The 20,080-nt window shown below is 32.9% G+C and overlaps 1 protein-coding gene across 1 annotated transcript in view; it reads right to left on the reverse strand.

Annotated features, from left to right (window-relative positions):
• Positions 1-20,080, reverse strand: part of sha (shavenoid) — a 641,875-nt gene that overhangs the window by 31,979 nt on the left and 589,816 nt on the right. The window contains exon 6 of the mRNA XM_072529817.1: positions 5,091-5,265. Within this exon, the coding sequence (XP_072385918.1) occupies positions 5,091-5,265 (175 nt within the window). The remainder of the gene's footprint in view (positions 1-5,090; positions 5,266-20,080) is intronic.

A 20,080-nucleotide genomic window follows, 5' to 3' on the forward strand; every position in this document is an offset into this window, starting at 1 on the left:
TGTAAGAAATGGTGGTAATTATAATTATAACAAAACGGAGGGCGTTTTGAACATTTATTATAATTTTTCTATTTTTGTAAAATTAATCCTGGTTGAACGTGACTGTCATGAGCGATTTTTGAAGATGTAAAAAATGCGACCTTAACAGGTTCATTGGGCAAGGCGCGGATCCGCGTCCAGGCCGTTCATTCCTCGGTGCTAATGGCGCGGATTCCGCGCTTTAAGCATGACTTCTTTTTATAGTATGATGTTTTATTAGCACGAGAGTTGTACGTGTATTTGCTATATCAGCATCTAAGAGTAGCATCAGGTAACGGAAGTTACGTCACAGTTGACACTTGCAAGCCATGCAAAACGAGGAGAAACCGACTGAAAATTTTAATCCAAATGCAGAAAATGCAAATACACATGAATGGCAAAATGATCATGATGGAATGAAACAATTTGAGTTTATTAGATGTTGCAACTTGTTGGTAGAGCCACCACAAAGTAAGACACCTTTTGATTACTTTCGTCGTCTGGCGGATGAAACTTTTTTTGAATTGATAGACGAAACGAATCTGTATGATGAACAGAACGCAAGAGTATTGGAAAACTGATAGTCTATTTAATGTAAAGTGTTACCCAGAAAATATGAGTAGAGACCTTTTTCTGTTAATTCTTCGGTGTCTGCACTTTGCCAAAATAGCAGAGGTAGGAGAAGTTATAGAGGACAAGCTGTACAAAATTCGTCCATTGATAAATTATTTTAATCAACAAATGAATGACATATATCAGCCCGACAAAAATCTGTCCCTTGATAAATCAGTAGTTTTATGGCTCAGTAGTTTTATGGCGTGGTCGTCTCTGTTTTAGAATGTATATTAAAAATAAGCGCCATAAATTTGGTATAAAAATGTATGTACTTACTGAACCTAACGGATTAGTTCAAAATATGAAAGTTTATGCTGGTAAATTTGATACTACCTCCGGAACAGACCATTCAAAAAAAGTTGTTATGGAATTGATGCACAATCATCTAAATGCAAGCTACTCGTTGTTTATGGACAATTTTTACATAAGTATGGACCTTGCCGAAACACTTATGAAGAACAAAACATATTGTACAGGAACTCTTCTGGGAAGAAGACAAGGAAATCCAGTAGAAGTGACTAAATCCAATTAAAAAAAAGGCGAGTCAGTAGCAAAATATAAAAACGGCATTGTTGGCAAATGATTGGCATTTTATTTAACAAATATTCTGTATGAATATGAACAAAACTGTCTCTTTATGACTTTCGACTAGAAATTATAAGAAATTTACTACGCTCTCCTCAGAAAAATGTTCCTAAAACATTGAATAACTTGACTGAACGGCATATTTTGAGCAAAATAGCTGAGAAAAATACAAAAGGAGAAACGAAACGTAAAAAGTGGAGGGTGTGTACTGTGAATAAAAAAGAAAAGATACGATTTATGAATGTCTTATTTGTACTGACAAACCTGATGTTTGCCTAGGCGCATGCTTCGTAACATACCATGAAGACCGAAAATTACTCTAGTTGGTGTATTTTTTGTACTATTTGTTACCTATAACGTTCAAGTTGCTCTTATTATATTATTTTTAGTGTATGTTTTGTTACTTTTCAAATAAAACATAATTTTTTTGTAGTCTTTTATTTCAAAAATAACACGCGGATCCGCGTCCGTTAGCATTTGGTGGGAAAATTTAAAGTCTGCTGTGGTGTTTGCTCGCAAATGTGGCATATAATGTCTAAAACATCTAAAACATCATATTAAATACCAACAACCAACTCTTATCACTGTTTGTTGAAACAAAGTTTCTAGCACCTGGCATGTTCCTATTAGATTACGTAGGGATGATGCATTTTAAATCGTTCTGTAAGTTTATTCCATGATAACAATCCACTAGAAATAAACACAGTCTCTATCAATTCAGGATTAGTACTGTCGTTTATGCCAAAACGTCTGCATAAGAAACAGAAAGCTGCATCTTTTGTTGGACTATATTCAAAATATTATACCAAGTGGGTAAAAACTAATAGAAAAATTATTTTGGCTATCTAAACTAAAACTAATAATTATTTTGGCTGGAATCTGTTTTAGTTGTGGTTGGTAACGACCTCTTACCATTTTAGAAGATCTTTCTAATCTTTCTTTGGTAATTCTAAGCAAGTGTCATCAGTATTATGGTTTCCTATCATGTTTGAAGTATGTTACTTAACCTTTTTTAATTTATGCCTGTCTAATAGAGATATTTGATTATAATACATTAAATCGTATATAAATTTTTTATTAAAAATTTTAAACTATAAAAAATATTCAAGATAAACCGTATTAGTTGTAGTAAGATAATTTTAGTAATCAGAGGATAAAATCTATTAAAAAATAATTATAAAAAAAAAATAAAAAAAAATTAAAAAACTGAAACAAAAACGAATGTAGCCCTATATATTGTACACTTTTGATTAATTTGTTTTTAAATATAAATAAATATTATTCACCTTAAAAAATAAAAAGAAAATTATTAAAAGTCCTCTGGTAAATGTATAGAGTTTTTTAACTCTTAGGCGTTTATCAAAACTTCTTAATTAGAGTTCGGTCCTGACAGGTATACTAGTTAGTGCGAATTTGTAGGCTTCAAACAAAAACAGTTATTTAGATAGAGTAGTTATTGATTAATTTTTTTTTTATTTTCTCAATATAAGTGCATAACAGTGCGTTCTCTTTCATCCTGTAAGTACTCTTTAAAATTATATAAAACAGTCATTTCACAGGAATTTATTGTATTTATTATATGTCGTCTTAATATAAAAACTCTAAACAAGTTTATTAGTTCTCTTTAACGACATGATAAAATTGCCTGTTCTAAAACAGGTCCGTATTTCAGATCTAAATTAATTTTAAATTATAAAGAAAAGATGTTAGATCCAACTGACGGGACTTCTGACTACAGAAGCTCCCAAAAGGAAAACAATACTAAAACTTTTTTTTTGCTGTGATTAAAAAACAATTCTCTACCAAAGATCAAGTTATTGTATTCCCAGTCATTGAAAACCTAAAACTTTAAGATTACCTGATTCCACTAGGAATGTTGATCGAACCCAAAAATATTCTATTTTCCTCAAGGCTTTCTAACAACAGTATGTGTATGTACGTTGCAAACAAAAACGTTGTTGAACATTTTATGAATAGTTATAGAGGGTCTATAGAAATTAATAACCAAGAAGTTCAAGCACGCAAACTAGTCACTCCAGCAGAAAGACTAATTCTCTCAAACGTTTGTCCCACCATTCCGCATGCTTTACTAACTCAAGAAATTGAAAAATTTGGTAATTAAACCATGTCTCCCATGTCATTTTTCAAGATAATTGCCGGTTTGCCGGAATTCAGCCACGTTTATAGTTTTAGACAACAAATTTTTATCACACCACCGTTTGCCTCAATACCTGAATTTATATTAATTAATCATGATAACAGCAATTATAGGATTTTTTTCCACAAGATTCCTTGGTATGTTTTTTATGTAAAAGGCACAATTTTCTGCCAAAACAGAGACCAAATCCAATTATAGCAATTTGATAAATTACAAGTTGGATTTCTTGCACACCCACAAATTATACTTTCTTTCTTGCTCCCCTTCCTTTTAGCCTAATAGGGTGTCGGATTTGGGCTAGCTATTTTAATTTCCATTTACCCACCTCTTCCATTCTTTTCTGTTTCTGCAAACTGCAAAACAACCCAAGAATCAGTTTCTGAAAATTATACCAAAACCCCCACTCCCAAACATCTATACACATACACACCTCTCTAAATACTTACAACTAAGCCCTTAAAAACCCCAACCGCACAACCAATAATCAATAAAGATATAACCCAGTCTACACAAAATAGCTCAAAACGCAGTTTGGAAGAAAAAGTCACACCTCCTCCAGCGCGAGACGCTGATTCAGAAAACCCAAGTCTAGACCCGTTTGTTAAACTAAATGATGCTCCATCCAAAAAACCAAAAAAAAGTAAAAAAAAGACGCCAACTCACATACTCATGGAACCGACCAAGGCATTCATCTCAGAGCAAAACCCTCCATAACGATTTAAAAGCTTTAGTGAAAATGCCAACAGCAATATACCCTTATTTTAAACAAAGATTCATTAAATCTAGATGTACGAAAACAAGAAAGAAACTACTGGTACATTTACAGATGACACACCTCGGATACTAAGGCATCAGAGACTAAAAGTAAGTTGTCTATCTCAGAAATCGAGTCATTAACTCGTCCCAAATTCCTCGGCAGAATGCAATAGGATCTGATTACCCATATAAAGAGAGGAAGTTAATAAAAGAAAAATACCACTAAATAGTAAGTCAGTAACATGTCAAGATACATGATTTATGATTTTAAAATTAAACATACATATAAAATCAAAGTTTGGTGTTTATTGAGAGTAAACTAAATGTAAGATCAAATACTTACCGAGTCGGGATAATATTATGAGGGTTTTTTCCTAGTTTTTTTCCTCATATTTACTATGGATGGAATCACTAACAGGAGAATTTTACTGTCATCATGGCATGTGGTTGTCTTTTTAAAGACGAATCACATGCTATGATTTTTCTGACGGATATTCTTAAGTTAAAGTTGATTTCATGTAATCGAATGAACTATCTTACAATAAAGTTGTCCCAGGAGCGCAACTGAGCAATATTGGCAATACCATTTTAAAGTCGTCTACTTTCTTAATTCTTACAGAACAATTAGAAGACTTTTTCACGACTTTACAAAAAAATAAGATTTGTTTAATTTATTAATGTTTTGTATTTTGAGAACGATTCCCGAAGTGGAAATTCGTTCATAAACAGTGGAACGTCAATAAACTTATTTTAAACGTAAATTGTGACTTATTCTCAATAAAAATAGTAATTGCTATAAAAAATACAAAAAATTAAAAAAAAAATCAACTTGTTTCGGGAATATATAATAATGTCTATTTATATAATTATCCATTTATGCATCACATTATGAACGCAGTGGTATATGAAAATATACGTAGATTATAAGACACTGTGTAATAAAAATAAGTATACTTACTGCTGACAAGTGGTTTAATGGGTGTTCCGACTACTCTAAATGCTACACATGGCGAAAACAACATTTGTATTCTCGGAAAATCCATAGACTCTGAATCTGCGACTTCTCTACACATAAGGTGAACCATAACCAATCTACCAGACAACTTTTTACGCATTTCGCTGTATCCAGACCACTGAAATTCATTAAAATTACATAGAGATGATAACATATATTTTTCCTGCAAGTTTTTTTATACATTCTGTTCTTATTTTTTATACATGCTAAGGGTTATTAAATGTAAACCTTGTAAATGTCAGAGAACAATAGTTTATATAAAAATTGTGGGATTTAAACCCAATATTTAAAAAATTCATAATGATTTATGAACGGTGGCTTAAAAAAGGGACGACTTAAATCGTTTTTGGAAGCACAGTTAGCATAAAATCGAATCGATTACAGAATCGAATCTATTATCGCATCGATTATCGAATTGATTATCGAATCGATTATCTAATCGATTATCGACTCGATTATCGAATCTAATCGATTATCGTATCGAATCCATTATCAAATCGATTATTGAATCAAATCAAATCGAATTGATTATCGGATCAAATCAAATCAAATAAATTATCGAATCGAATCGATTTTCGATCGAATCAATAGTTTATCGAATCTGTTATGTAATCGATTAATAAATCGATAATTGAATCAATTATCGAATCGGTTATGGAATCGATTAATATATCGAATATTAAATCGAACTGATTATCGAATCGAATCAAATCAAAACGATTTTCGAATCGATTATCGTATAGAACCGATTATCTAATCGAATTGATTATCGAATCGATTATCGATTTGATTCTAGAATCGATTCGAGTATCGAATCGTATCTAATCGAAACGATTTTATACGATAAAACTAACACAGCTAAAACATTTTCTCTTCCAAAACCTGAAAATATAAATGAATACTTCGTTAATGTGAGTAAAAATAAAACATCAGCTATTTTGTCACAACTGATCCAAATAATCAGTAGTATCAAAAGCAAATCTTCCTGTAGTACTAATGGACTATCCATAAAAATGTTCTTAAATCTCCCAAATAATGTGATGAAAGTCCTGGTCTCACTAATTAACGATTTCTTTGAAAAAGGTATATTTTCAGAGTGCCTAAAGACAGCTATTATTATTCCTCTTGATAAGGGTGGTGAAAAATCTAATGTCTGCAACTATAGACCTATTACCTTAATACTGATCCTATCCAAAATTATTGAGAGCCTTATAAAAGCCCGACTTCTATCCTTTCTCGTTGAAAACAACATTTTATCACAAAGTCAGTTCGGCTTTTTATCTAATAAATATACCAGTGGATGCTATGTTTTCTGTACTACATGAGGTCTATTAAGCACTAAACAATAATCTTTACACTGCCTCTGTTTTTTGTGACTATGCCAAAGTTTTTGATTGTGTAAATCACGACATTTTGATAAAAAACTAAATTTCTACAGAATTCGAGGTATTTCTTTAAATTGGTTCCAATCTTACTTGAGGAATAGGAAACAACTAATTAGAGCAAATGATACTGACTCTAGTCACAAAAGCATTGTATGTGGAGTACCACAAGATTCAGTATTGGGTCCTCTACTTTTCCTTATCTTTATAAATGAAATTACTAACTTAAAAATCGATGGAAAATTTTTCTTTTTGCTGATGATCCAGTATTACCTGGAGGAAGTCTAATATTGCAACTCTTCATGCAATTATAACTTCTATTCTACTTAAAATAAAGACCTGGTCAGACTCTAATTTACTGTTATTTTAATGTGAATAAAACAGTAGCATTATCCTATAGAGGAGCTCTTTAACCCTTGCTTCTTAATAACAGCCAGATCAGTATCGTTGATTCTGTAAAATTTCTTGGTATTTTTATAGACAGCAACCTTAAATGGTCCCTTCATATCGATTTGTTTAGTAAGAAACTAGCCTCCGCCTGCTATGCAATAAGATCTATTTCGAAGCAAATCAATTTAGCATCTTCCAAAATAACAATACTTTTCTTTGTTTGAGTCTCATCTTCGATATGGCCTTCATTTTTGGGCTTCTAGTACATCTGCCCATTCTGATGTTATTTTTAAATTACAAAAAAGAGCAATACGGTATCTTTTTAGCCTTAGTAGAATAACACATTGCAGAAGCTACTTCTTGCAGAAGTATGCTTAATTCGTAAACACCTACATGTTTTTCCAGCAAGAAATTCAGGCTTTGATGTGTATTTGCCGATCCCGTCCACTTAGTAAAGAAATCTATATTATATTCGACAAAAAAAAACAACCATCTCCCTTTGCAACTTAAATATATAACTTCTTTCCTTAAGTTCCGTAAATTGACAAAAGCCTATCTATCTGAAAGACCATATTATTTAGTGGCAGAGTTTCTTAACGAATAACTAAGAAATTACAGTACGTTTAGGAACCACATGCAGCAGCTTAAACTTATTCGTAAGGTTTTATTATGCAATTTGCAATTTAGTGAAACTTTGCAATGGATTGTATATTTTATTATGTTTTATTTTGTGATATTGACGATTTATGTAATTTTAGTAAATTTTAATTGTTATTGTAATTTTTTTTGGCTTTTTGTGTTTTGTCCATAAAATCGTAGAATTTATTTTCAGTGACAATAAACCATATTTTAGATCTTGGCCTGCTCACAAAGAAGTCGTCACTCCTGTCGATTGGCAACTTCCCTCCATCTTCTAACTCTTAGAATCTGCAGGTCTACTTCCACATCATCAATCCATCTCATTCATGGTCGTCCTCTGCTTCTTGTGCCTTCTGGTTTTAAAAATGTTAATCTCTTCGTGTATTCGTGATCTGACATCCTAGCAATGTGTCCAGCCTAAGTCTCTACACTTTAACGAATTTCACAATATCTGGATCGGTGTATAACTGATATAGTTCGACGCCATAGCCCATTTTCATTTACGGCCCCAAAAATCTTTCTAAGAATTTTTCTCTCAAAAATACCAAAAAGTCTTTCATCATTTTGAGATAAGGTCCACGTTTCAGCCCCATATATCAACACCGGTCTTATTAAGGTCTTGTATGTATTAAGCTTTACTGCACGTTTTATATTTTTATTTTTTAAATGTTTCTGGAAACCGTGAACAGTTCTGTTTGCTATTGCTATGAGTCTTTTTATTTCGTTGCTTATCGTGTTTGTTGCGTTTACTAGCGATCCAAGATATGTTAATTCTTTGACCCTCTCAAAGGTATGGTTGTTAATTTGAATTCTCTGTTGGATATTTCGAGGGTTTTTAGAAAATAACATATTTGGTTTTATCCTCGCTTATCATAAGTCCTAATTCACTTGTTGCGTCCGCAAGCCTTGTAAAACACTGCACCATGTCTCTCATACTTCTGCCTACTATAACTATATCGTCAGCGAATGCGAGAATTTGCGTCGGTCTTCTATTCTATTCTATTCTATTCTATTCTAATCGATTATAGAATCTATTTTTAAATCGATTATCTAATTGATTATTATCGAATCGAGTTAAAATAAGAATTAAAGTGTAAGTAATGGCACCAAAAGACCAAATAAAATTTTAAAATCCAATCATGTCATTATTATTATTATTAATGTTTTCATGTACAATTTTTACAATCGTATACATTTCATAATTTGAAAGTTTTTTCGCAAATTGCACATGTACCATTTTAGTTGTTTTGAGCAAAGGTGGTACAAGTAAATAGTGCTGCCATTAAATAAATAAATAATATCCTTTATAAAACAAATACACGTAATTTTTTAAACATTTATTTAAGAAGCTACACTAGATACGAAAAGAATTGTATATTGCATAAAAATTAAACAAAAATTGCATAGTTAAATATTATGTTTTTTACGGGTTTAAGCCAGAACTATTGGTTGTGATTGTGATGAAAATCACATTTTTAATTAAATAATATTTGACATTTCGATTTTTAGTCCGGAAATCGATCTCAAAAAAAGGATTTTTTGTACAAATTATTTAGAGATGTGTATAACCAAAGATTTTGTTATTGGTTATGTCTAGACTTCGGCAAATATGCAAATAAAAATGTAGAAAATATGCGCATAAATATGCACGTGTTTACCCGAAAATATGCAAATATTTTACAAAATATGCATACAAATAAATAAAAAAATCGTAAAATAGTAACAATTTTATTTAAAAAAAAAAAGTGTACATAACTAAATATTTCCTACTATTCATTAAGATTTACATTTATTTTAAGTAACTACATCATTTTTAAGTATGAATAAACTTATTTAGAATTATGGTAACAATAAATGACCAAGTGGTGTTCAAAATTTTCTAACAAAAACTTGTGGCTTCTGTCTGAGTACATATATTTATATATGGAAAAACTTCGTTCAACATCAACTGATGTAACGGGAGCATTTTTCAAACAAACCAAAACATTTGGTTCTAAATTAATTGTTTCCGAAATATTTCCAGCTAGAACACTGACTACTTCAGAAAGAATATGGTAACCTTTATTTTTTTCCATAGTAGCTTCAAATTTTTTTAAAATATCTTTTCCAATATTACCTCTAACGTTCCGACAACATGACGCAAATTCTTTTATTAATGCTGTACTTTCGAACAATGACAGTTTTGGTAATTCTAACTGAGTAATTGTTTTTTGAACAAAACTAAAATTTGATTTTATAAATGAAAGTTCTTGTTGAAGCAAGTTACTCTGAAAAGTTTGTTTAGAATCCAAAAGAGATTGGGAACTTTCATCTGTTAACGTATCAATTATGTTCTTTATTTTAACAAAATGATCTGCATAAAAATTAGCTGCTTCTAACCATGTTCCCCATCGCGTTAAAATAGGTTGTGGTGGAAGAGGAATGTTAGGTAGCATTTCTTTATAAAGTTGAATTCTTATAGGAGATTTAAGAAATACTTTTTTGACACTGGATATCATGGTATTTACAAGAGGAAACTTTTTTCGTATTTCCTCTGCAACTCTGTTTAATCCATGCGCTACACAAGTAACATGTCTTAAATTTGGGAAAAATATTTTTAAATTTTGTCCTGCTTTCACCATATAAGGAGCAGCATCCGATAAAATAAGCAGTAATTTATTAGAAGGAATAGTTGTCGGAAGAAAAAAGTTAATGTTTCTTGTATAAAACGCGAAATTGTTAAAGCATTTGTTTTCTCAAGTTGCTGGCATGAAATAAGATGAGATTTTGGTAAGGTATCTTCTTTAAGAACACCAATCAATAAATGAGCAATATACTTTCCTGAGGAATCAGTGGTTTCGTCTACAGATATGTACAAATAATTATCTGCAATTTCTTCCTTAATATTAATTAACACCGACGAGTATAGTCCGTTCACATTATTTCTTCTTAGAGACCGATCACTTGGAACATTAAGTTTGCAATATTTTTTTAGAAACGAACTAAAATTTACATTTGCTAATTTTGAAAGCGGTATGTTTGCAGACACTAATGCGCGACACAAGTCTTCATTAAAAGTTTCTTGCTCATCTAATTTTTTTGAAGTAGATTGGAAACATTTAGCCATTGAAGTTTGATGTTTTCCTTCTATTTTTCCTTTTTTTGCAATGTGTGAAGCAGTTCTCACATGTTGGTCTATCTGAAATTTCTTCTCACATGCTATCTATAAATAAAAATAAAAACCTTTATTTTAACCCAACCTTTAAAATATAAAAATATACAAGGTGTTTTTGGTTAAACAAATAACTGGTTTGAAAAAAAAAACACTCGCTAAGTGTTTTAAATGCAGTATTAATCCACAAATTAGTTTTTGTTACTAACCATTAGTACATCATATAACTTATTTTAGAATTCAACAAAAGTTTTTTTTTGTTAATTCAATTACAATAAAAATAATTGTGTTTTAGAATAGCTGACTTCATAAAAAAAAGTAAAGGTGAAAAATTTTTCTAAATACACACCATTGTATTGTACCATGGACAATTTTTTCTCACTAAAGGAAGCTATTTTTCATTTAAAAACAACCTACGAGTACTAAATTTCAAGTAAATACGTTTATTGGTTTTAACGTTATTGTTGTTATTAACTAAAAGAATTTAATTTTTTTTATTTTAACACCCTGTATCTCGAAAAGTAAATAAGTTTGACCCCTCATTGACTATATCGTTTTGTTCAATTTTTCGAGAAGTATCTACAGTCAAACGTTGTAAGTGTCATTTGGAAACACCCTGTATGTATGAAATATTAGATATTTAATAGAAAATATTAGATACTTACAATTTTGTCACAGACTGAACAGTAGATTTTTCCCATATCCATAGACAGCTCTTTATAAGGTTTAATCCAAGTTGAAGCACTGGTTGTTTTAGGCATTATAAAATCACAATCTTCCTTTTTGTTACGCACAACGAGTGTTTACGCTTTGAATATCAAAACAAAAATGATTTACAAATCTGAGCATCAAATTAGAAATGTTTAGGTACCTAATTCAATAAACTGGGAGATTTTGGAAAATCCCTAAATTAGGAACAAAACTATTAGCCGTTTACCTGCTGTTAAGATACAATAAATTGTAGATAGATTTGGGGATTAGATCATAAAATGCAAATGAGCGAACCCTTAGCGATTATCCAATAACTGAATGCCTCAGTGACCGAGACTTTCTAAGAATGTTGAGGGCTATCATTTCTTGATTAAAATGACTACAAAATTTTATACAAGAATTGAAATAAATTGGTATGTTTAAAAACTTTCAAATACAGTATAAACATCTGAACTTTTATGCACTTTATGCAAACTTTTATACAAATATGCCAAAATATGAAATATTTGCATAAAATATGCACAATATGCAAAATATGCAATATGCATATTTGCCGAAATCTAGTTATGTCATTTTAAAGTTGACGTGTAAGTAAGGATTGAAAAATTTCTTTGAAAAATACAGTCTATATTGTTACCTCCGAGAGAATATTGTGAAATTACCAACCAAATAATAGTTTTCCGAAGCTTGAAGTTTCTTACTTAAAGTATAGAGAGTATAAACAAAAAAAGGAAGTTAAATAAGAGCCAGGAGGCTCTTATTTAACAATAAGGTTAGGAGTAGATCTATCGCAACCCCTAAAATCGCAACCCCCGGTCGTAAGTTCCAAACGGCTTAACGTAGGATGACGTACGAGGGCTCGTTGCAAAGGGGATGAAAAATGGGGTTGAACGCAGTATGTGATGTGCGCATCGGAGCATGCCGAAAGGGCATTATTAGGTATCTTCGTTTCTATTGGTCCGATCGTGACGTACGAGGGCTCGTTGGAAAGGGGATAAAAAATTGGGTTAAATAAAATATGTGCCGTGCGCATCAGAGTATGCCAAAAGGTCATTACGTCATATCTTTGTTTCTATTGGTCCGATCGTGACGTACGAGGGCTCGTTGGAAAGGGGATGGAAAATTTGGTTGAATAAAATATGTGCCGTGCGCATAGGATGATGCCAAAAGGTCATTGTTGCGTAACAACAATACTTAATATTTTTAGTCTATTTTTGTATCATATTATTTAGTTTATTTTTGTATCATACTGTATATTAGTTTAGATATATAAAATTTCTTTGTACTAACTAATAATCTGTAAAGCGCCGTTATCTTGCATTTAAATAACTTGCTACACAAGTTTCTAAAACCTTCATAGAATCGTAACAATGAAAGGATTAGCATTTTCCAAATTACCCTCTGACGCATTCCAAAATTCCGCAAGTTGAGACAAATACCATTATCAGGTAGTTTTTATCAATGATTTGAAAGTTAAAGGTATTTGAAAAATAAACATATCTTTTAATACGTCGAGGGGTCAGGGGGGAGATTTCGGAATGTTTGTGATTGAGGGGGAAGAGTGGACATCAGGATCAGTTCAAATTCCAGCACTGAAGGAGCGTCAGGCTCTACTCGCCCCAGCGGCATATTAGTGTTTTAAACCAGTCGGTATATTAATCAGTTCGTGTCAATATTGTATCACCGACAAGTGTGTATCATATGCAAGTTATCGGCGTTTAAAATACGTTGTATTTGTTTAAATGTATTTGTTTAAACGTTCTTTTCGAATCTTCATTTTTCCCACCAGTCTCGTTCGAACGTTCGTGTTGGAAACAAGCATCGAAGAAGTACTTGTGTATAATTATCTTATCTTTTTGTAATTAGTACCTATAATTAGTATAAGCCATTTGTTATCAAGAAAGTTAAAAACAACCGAAAAAGTGATTGTGTTCAATGATATTATAATTATCCAACAAAGAACTAATACAAGTTTAATTACATTTATTAACATAAATACAAATAAAATAGTCCGGTATATTAACAAAATATGCCGGAATGTCTTAACAATTCCTAGTTGTAATTAGTGGAAAACTATGGATCACCAACTAGATAACCAAGAACCAACTAGCTACCAATGCATTGAGGACATAAATCCAGCCATTAGAAAATCCTGCCTAGCCCGCACTTCTCCACCTGGAAGAAATCGAAAAGACAGTTACAACTCTCTAGATGAACAGCAGAAAAAATCTAAAATACGCAACATCGATCTACAAACAATATTATCAAACTTTCAAATAGAGAAACCACAAAAAAATCTCACAGATGCAGAAGAGGTAAAAAGTGGTAGTGAATGGGTATCAGTCCACCACAAGAAACGTCAACGCAACGATGATAGTCCTGAATTGAAAAACACCAAACAAGCTACACTCAAAGATTATTGGCTAAGTAAAACTGTTCTTACATCTAACAGATACGAGGCACTTGAAAATGATAAATCTAATGAAGAGGATGAAATGCTGGAAGAAAAAAAAGATGAACAGCCACCACCTATATTTATCCAAAATGTTGAGTGTATCAAACCACTACAGGAATTACTACAGCAGATAACTCCAGGTAAATATACTTTAAAATGTCTTGCTAACAACCAAATTAAAGTTCAAGCTGACTCATCCAAAAACTATTCATTAATTGTAAAATCTTTAGCAGAAAAAAATACTCAGTACCATACATACCAACTGAAACAAAACCGTGGATTCCGAGTTGTTATACGTAATTTACATCCTTCAATGGATCCAGATGACATTAAAAAAGCGTTGCTAGCGCACGGACATACAGCACTGAACATCTCCAACATTAAGCAAAGAGGCACAAAGAAAGATCTGCCACTATTTAATATAGAACTGGCTATTCAAAGTAACAATAAAGATATATATAATATTACAAAATTACTAAACTCTATTGTCACAGTTGAGCCACCGCATCCGAAAAGGGAACTACCCCAATGTCAAAGATGTCAAAATTTTGGCCACACCCACAATTATTAGGAGTCCGCGCTGTGTAAAATGTGTGGGCGATCACCTATCATCTCAATGCCCAAAACCAAAAAATATAAAAGATGTTCAATGTGTAAATTGTCTAGAAAATCATCCTGCCAGCTATAAGGGATGCTCAATATACAAAGAGCTACAGAAAAAAAAATTTCCAACACTTAGAGATAAAAACGCAAGTCAACCACCTCGTGCAGAATTTCCTTCAAACACTCAACCAACTACAAGCTATGCGAAAATTGTTGCAGGAAGAGATAATAGAAATACATCTACCATAGATGAGACTTCTCATATAATAGAAACAACAACTCCTCAACATATACAAAATAATCTAGAACTACTTGTACATAAGTTAATGGAAAGAATGGATAAGATGTTTGATCTCATAATTTCTCTGATATCTAAGCTTAACCTTCAACACTAAACTAAAGATGTGCTGTTGGAATGCCAATGGTTTAACCTCTCATTTCCACGAAGTTAAAGCATTTATTTACTATCATAATCTAGATGTTATGTTTATTTCCGAAGCACACATGACTGATAAGAGCCATTTCCATATTCCCAAATATTCAACCTATGTAACTCAACATCCATTAGGTAAAGCCCACGGAGGTACGGCAATTATTATAAGAAATAACATTAAGCATCATGAAACAAATAAAATTAGTAAAGTTAACATCCAAACCACATCAGTGTCGGTCGAAGATTCACAAGGCTCGATTATTCTATCTGCTGTTTACTGTCCACCGAATAAAATAATTAAAGCTGATCATTTTACTGAATACTTTAAGATGCTAGGACACCGTTTCATTTCTGCTGGAGATTATAATGCCAAACATCATAAATGGAGTTCCAGAATCGTAACCTCACGTGGACGAGAATTATTAAAAAGTATTAATGAGAATCATTTAATTCCTTTCTCTACTGGAGAGCCTACGTATTGGCCTACTGATAGACAAAAAATTCCTGATCTTATTGATTTTGCTATAGTAAAAGGAATATCATATACTTACCTCCAAATTTCTCCTTCATTTGACCTCTCATCAGATCATTCCCCTTTCTTCATAGATCTACAAAGCCAAATTCATAACTGTTCTAAACATTTAACACTCTCTAATAAAAGAACAAACTGGAACAGATATAGAGAAGAAATAAAAACATCCATCAATCTAAACTTGCCTCTTAAAAGTGATAGTGACATAGAAAACGCAGTTGCTCACTTAACTACAGTTATTCAGCAAGCTGCTTGGACGTCCACCCCAGAAATTTATTACAAACACAATTCCGAGTCCTATCCTGCACACATAAATACACTCATATTGGAAAAAAGAAAACTGCGAAAGATATGGCAGCTCACTAGGCATCCAGAAGATAAAACAAATCTGAATAGAGCTTGCAGACTACTCAAAAGAAAACTGATCCAACATAAAGACAGTGGAATCAACAAATATTTAAAGAACCTCTCACCTGCAGATGATACAAACTATTCGCTGTGGAAACTAACAAAAAAACTTAAACACAACGAACAAATGAATATGCCAATCAGGAAACAAAATGGCACTTGGGCTAAAACTGACATAGATAAAGCATATACTTTTGCAAATCATCTATGCGAGGTATTTCAACCGCATCAGAGGGAAGTCTCAGTTGAAGGAGAACAAGCTATCCATGAAGTCGTAAATGCACCATATCAAATGGCTCCACCTATTAAACCTGTTAAGAAATCTGAAATCAAAGAAATAATTGATAATCTGGAAATTAAAAAGTCACCTGGATATGACTTAATATCTAGTTTAGTACTAAAAAATCTACCCAACGAAGGCGTAAGTTTAATTACTTATATATTTAATTCAATATTAAAAACAGGTTATTTTCCACTCCAATGGAAAGTTGCTCAAATTGTTCTGATTCCAAAACCTAATAAGGATCACATGGAAGTATCTTCATACCGTCCTATTAGCTTGTTGCCTATTATGTCTAAAGTATTTGAACGGCTTTTTCTGAGAAGACTGGAGCTTATTTTATATGACAGTAATGTTTTACCGAATTATCAGTTTGGGTTTAGGAAACAACATGGTACTATCGAACAAATTCATAGGGTGGTAAAGACTATCAGAAATTCGCTTGAACAAAAAAATTACTGTACTGCTGCATTTCTAGATGTCTCTCAAGCATTCGACAAAGTTTGGCATGTAGGTCTTATCTCCAAAATTAAATCTATATTTCCTCATCCCATAAGTTCACTTTTAAGATCCTACCTGACAGATCGATTCTTTCAAGTCAAAAGAGGTGGGGAAATCACTAACCTGTTTCCAATTTGTTCCTGAGTTCCACAAGGAAGCATACTAGGACCCACCCTCTACTTAATATTCACATCAGATCTCCCAACGACGACCAATACAACAATCGCTACATATGCCGATGACACAGTTATCATGGCTTCAAATTCTACAGCAACTGAAGCAGCCCAGGTATTACAAAATCACCTACTTAAACTAGAGAGCTGGCTTAAGCTGTGGCGAGTCCAAGTTAACAGTTTAAAATCAACACAAATAACGTTTACTTTAAAAAAAGGTGTCGCGCCACCAGTTTCTATAAACAACACTCCACTACCAGTTAATAACGTCGTTAAATACTTAGGAATCCATTTGGATAGCAAATTTAATTGGGGCATCCACATCTGGAAGAAACGCCTTCAACTCAGCTTAATCTACAGGAAAATGTATTGGTACATGAGTCGAAAATCAAATCTTAGCCTGGAGAACAAACTTCTGATATATAAATGTATTTTAAAACCGGTATGGCAATATGCAGCACAAATCTGGGGTACAGCAAGTAATACCAACATACAAAAACTTCAACGTTTCCAATCGAAAGTACTGCGCCAGATCTGTAATGCCCCTTGGTATATCACGAACCACAGATTACATCACGATTTACAGCTACAAACAGTTTGCGAAGCAATATCTGCTGTAAACTCTGTATACAAGAACAGACTATCCTGCCATCCAAATCCGCTGGCCACGGATCTGCTCAACATTTCACACGTAAGAAGATTAAAACGACCAGACCCTTTGGACCTCTAGTAAATCAGGAAAAATAGAACATAGTGTCATGGTGCGGTGAAATAACAAGTTTCTATTCAGGTGTTTTCTAAATCTTTCCTTAATTTGTGTTTTTGCCTTGTAATTCTCATATGTGTGTCAGTGATGTTTACCTGTATTAAACTCTGTTTGTTAAGTTCAAATTAGCTGATATATCATAGATTATTTTTATGTTATCTTTTACCTGGGTGCTCGCCACTGGGCAGCTTCCCACTATGTTATTGTACATATATTATACATATTGCTTATTGTTTATAATGAGACAGATTGCAATAAACATTGGATGTTAAATAAAAAAAAAAAAAAATTTCCCAGCTTTCTGGGTGGTCCTTCAAAGAAATATATATATAAAGTGAACCTATTTCCCTAAGGAAAAACCTTGTTCCCCAAGGGAAAAAACCAGCGACCTATTACTGGTGCGTGAAACAAAGCCATCAGGACAAAGGTGTAAGGACAAACACCTACATCTTCGCTGTCATTACGTCATATCTTTGTTTCTATTGGTCCGATCGTGACGTACGAGGTCTCGTTGGAACGGGAAGGAGACGGGGAATACTTTGACATAAAAAACAAAGATGGCAGCATTGCCAAATGGGCGCTAAAACGTATCTTCGTTGCTATTGGTCCGATCATGACGTACAAGGAGTCGTTGGAAAGGGGATGAAAAATGGGGTTGAACGCAGTATGTGCTGTGCGCATCGGAGCATGCCGAAAGGGCATTATTACTGAAATCGGGATTATATCGATTATAACATGAAATCGGGATACTGAATTAGACATATGTTTTTTATTGCAGGTGTTTTCGGTACATTGCTCCTGGTTTGTGAAATTGTTTGCGTAACTGGTGTTGTTGTTATTGGTATGGGAACTGTTTTTGGTCCATATAGCATGCTCATTGCCTTTTTATCATCATCACCAAAACTTGGCACATCTTGGTGATACCAAGCATACATAATAGACGAATCACTAGTACTATGTTCCAGTCCGAGGGAATGACCAATTTCATGCATTAGGACAGCCAAAAAATTGACTTCACCATCAGGAGCTCTGCCATTTCCTACATACCACCGTTCATTAGCATCAAGATGAATTTCGGTATATTCACCGTTTGCGCTGGGATAGTATGCGTGGGCCAATACTTGCCCGGGGCCATCGAAATTAAATGAACATTTAGAGGTTCCTTGACAACTTGCTAGAAAATTATGATTATTTGGCACCACAGTTATAGTAATATCAGGCTTTGAAGAAGGTATTATTACTCGTTTAAACTTTAAATTAGATATTTTCTCCCATCTAGCGAAAGCTTCTGCAGCAAGATTTATATAATCAGGACTACTAATAGCTTGAGGGAAATACCAGCGTAAAATCGTTTTATTCCACTTCGAATGAATTGCATAGTTATTGTCTCCAACAGAACATCTAGGCTTATTAATCATATTTATAGTATCATTATTTAATGTTCCGGTCACCGGAAGATTGTATCTTTCTTGAAATTCAACGAAGGCCATATCTATACTAGAAATAGCATTACTTGAGGTAGTTAGATATCCGAAACGTTTAAGAAAAGAACTAGCATATTCCAGAGTGCTATTCTCTGCATACACAGATACAGAGAGCAACAATAAGACATGTAAACAGACAAGCATCTCGATTTATACTAATTTCCAAAAATTGTTAATACAGTTATTTATACAAAAATCCAAACACACACATTTTCTGACTGAAGAAGTTTTTGTGTAACATTAACCATATTTTTATAAAGCATATATTATATGGATAAAATTAGTATTAATCAAAGAATTGAAATTATAGACAGAAATATATTAAATAATATGTTAAAAAATAGTGCATTTGTTAGCAAAACCCTGCAGTGATTGTTACTCCGAGATATTTAAAACTCTCCACTCTTTCAAAGTTATATGGGTCTATTGTCACATTTTGCCCTATTCTATCTCGTCCCTTTTGTCTGTTGATGCACATGTATTTGGTTTTCTCTTCGTTTACCCTAAAACCAGTTTTCTTTGCCTCTACCTCCAATTTATTAAAAGTCTCCTTCACATTGGTGACAGTGTTTTCCACAATGTTAATGTCATCTGCGTAAGCTAGTAGTAATTTTGGTCCATTTACTGCCAGTAATTCTATTTTAAGGTGTGTTGCTCTTACTACTTTCTCCAGGATGATATTAAAGAGGAGAGGTGACAGCGCATCTCCTTGTTTCAGGTCATTGCTTATTTCAAAAGATTTTGAGAGTTTGTTACCTATCCGTACTGGAAATCTATGAAGAGATTATGGATAGTTCTATTGAATTCCCATCCTTTTTCAAGCAGCTGTCTTAGAGTAAAGATATGATCTATGGTCGATCTATGTTTTCTGAAACCGGCTTGGTATTCTCCCATGAATAATATACACTAAGCTCGTAACGTCTAAATGGTTCAACGTACAACAACGCGCAAGGTATCGAGGGAAAGGGGAGGTGGTACCGAATATGCTAAGACAAAAAAATAAATGCAAAGACTGCCAAAACGGC

This window comes from Diabrotica undecimpunctata, chromosome 4 (genome assembly GCF_040954645.1).
Source record: "Diabrotica undecimpunctata isolate CICGRU chromosome 4, icDiaUnde3, whole genome shotgun sequence".
Classification (NCBI taxonomy): domain Eukaryota; kingdom Metazoa; phylum Arthropoda; class Insecta; order Coleoptera; family Chrysomelidae; genus Diabrotica; species Diabrotica undecimpunctata.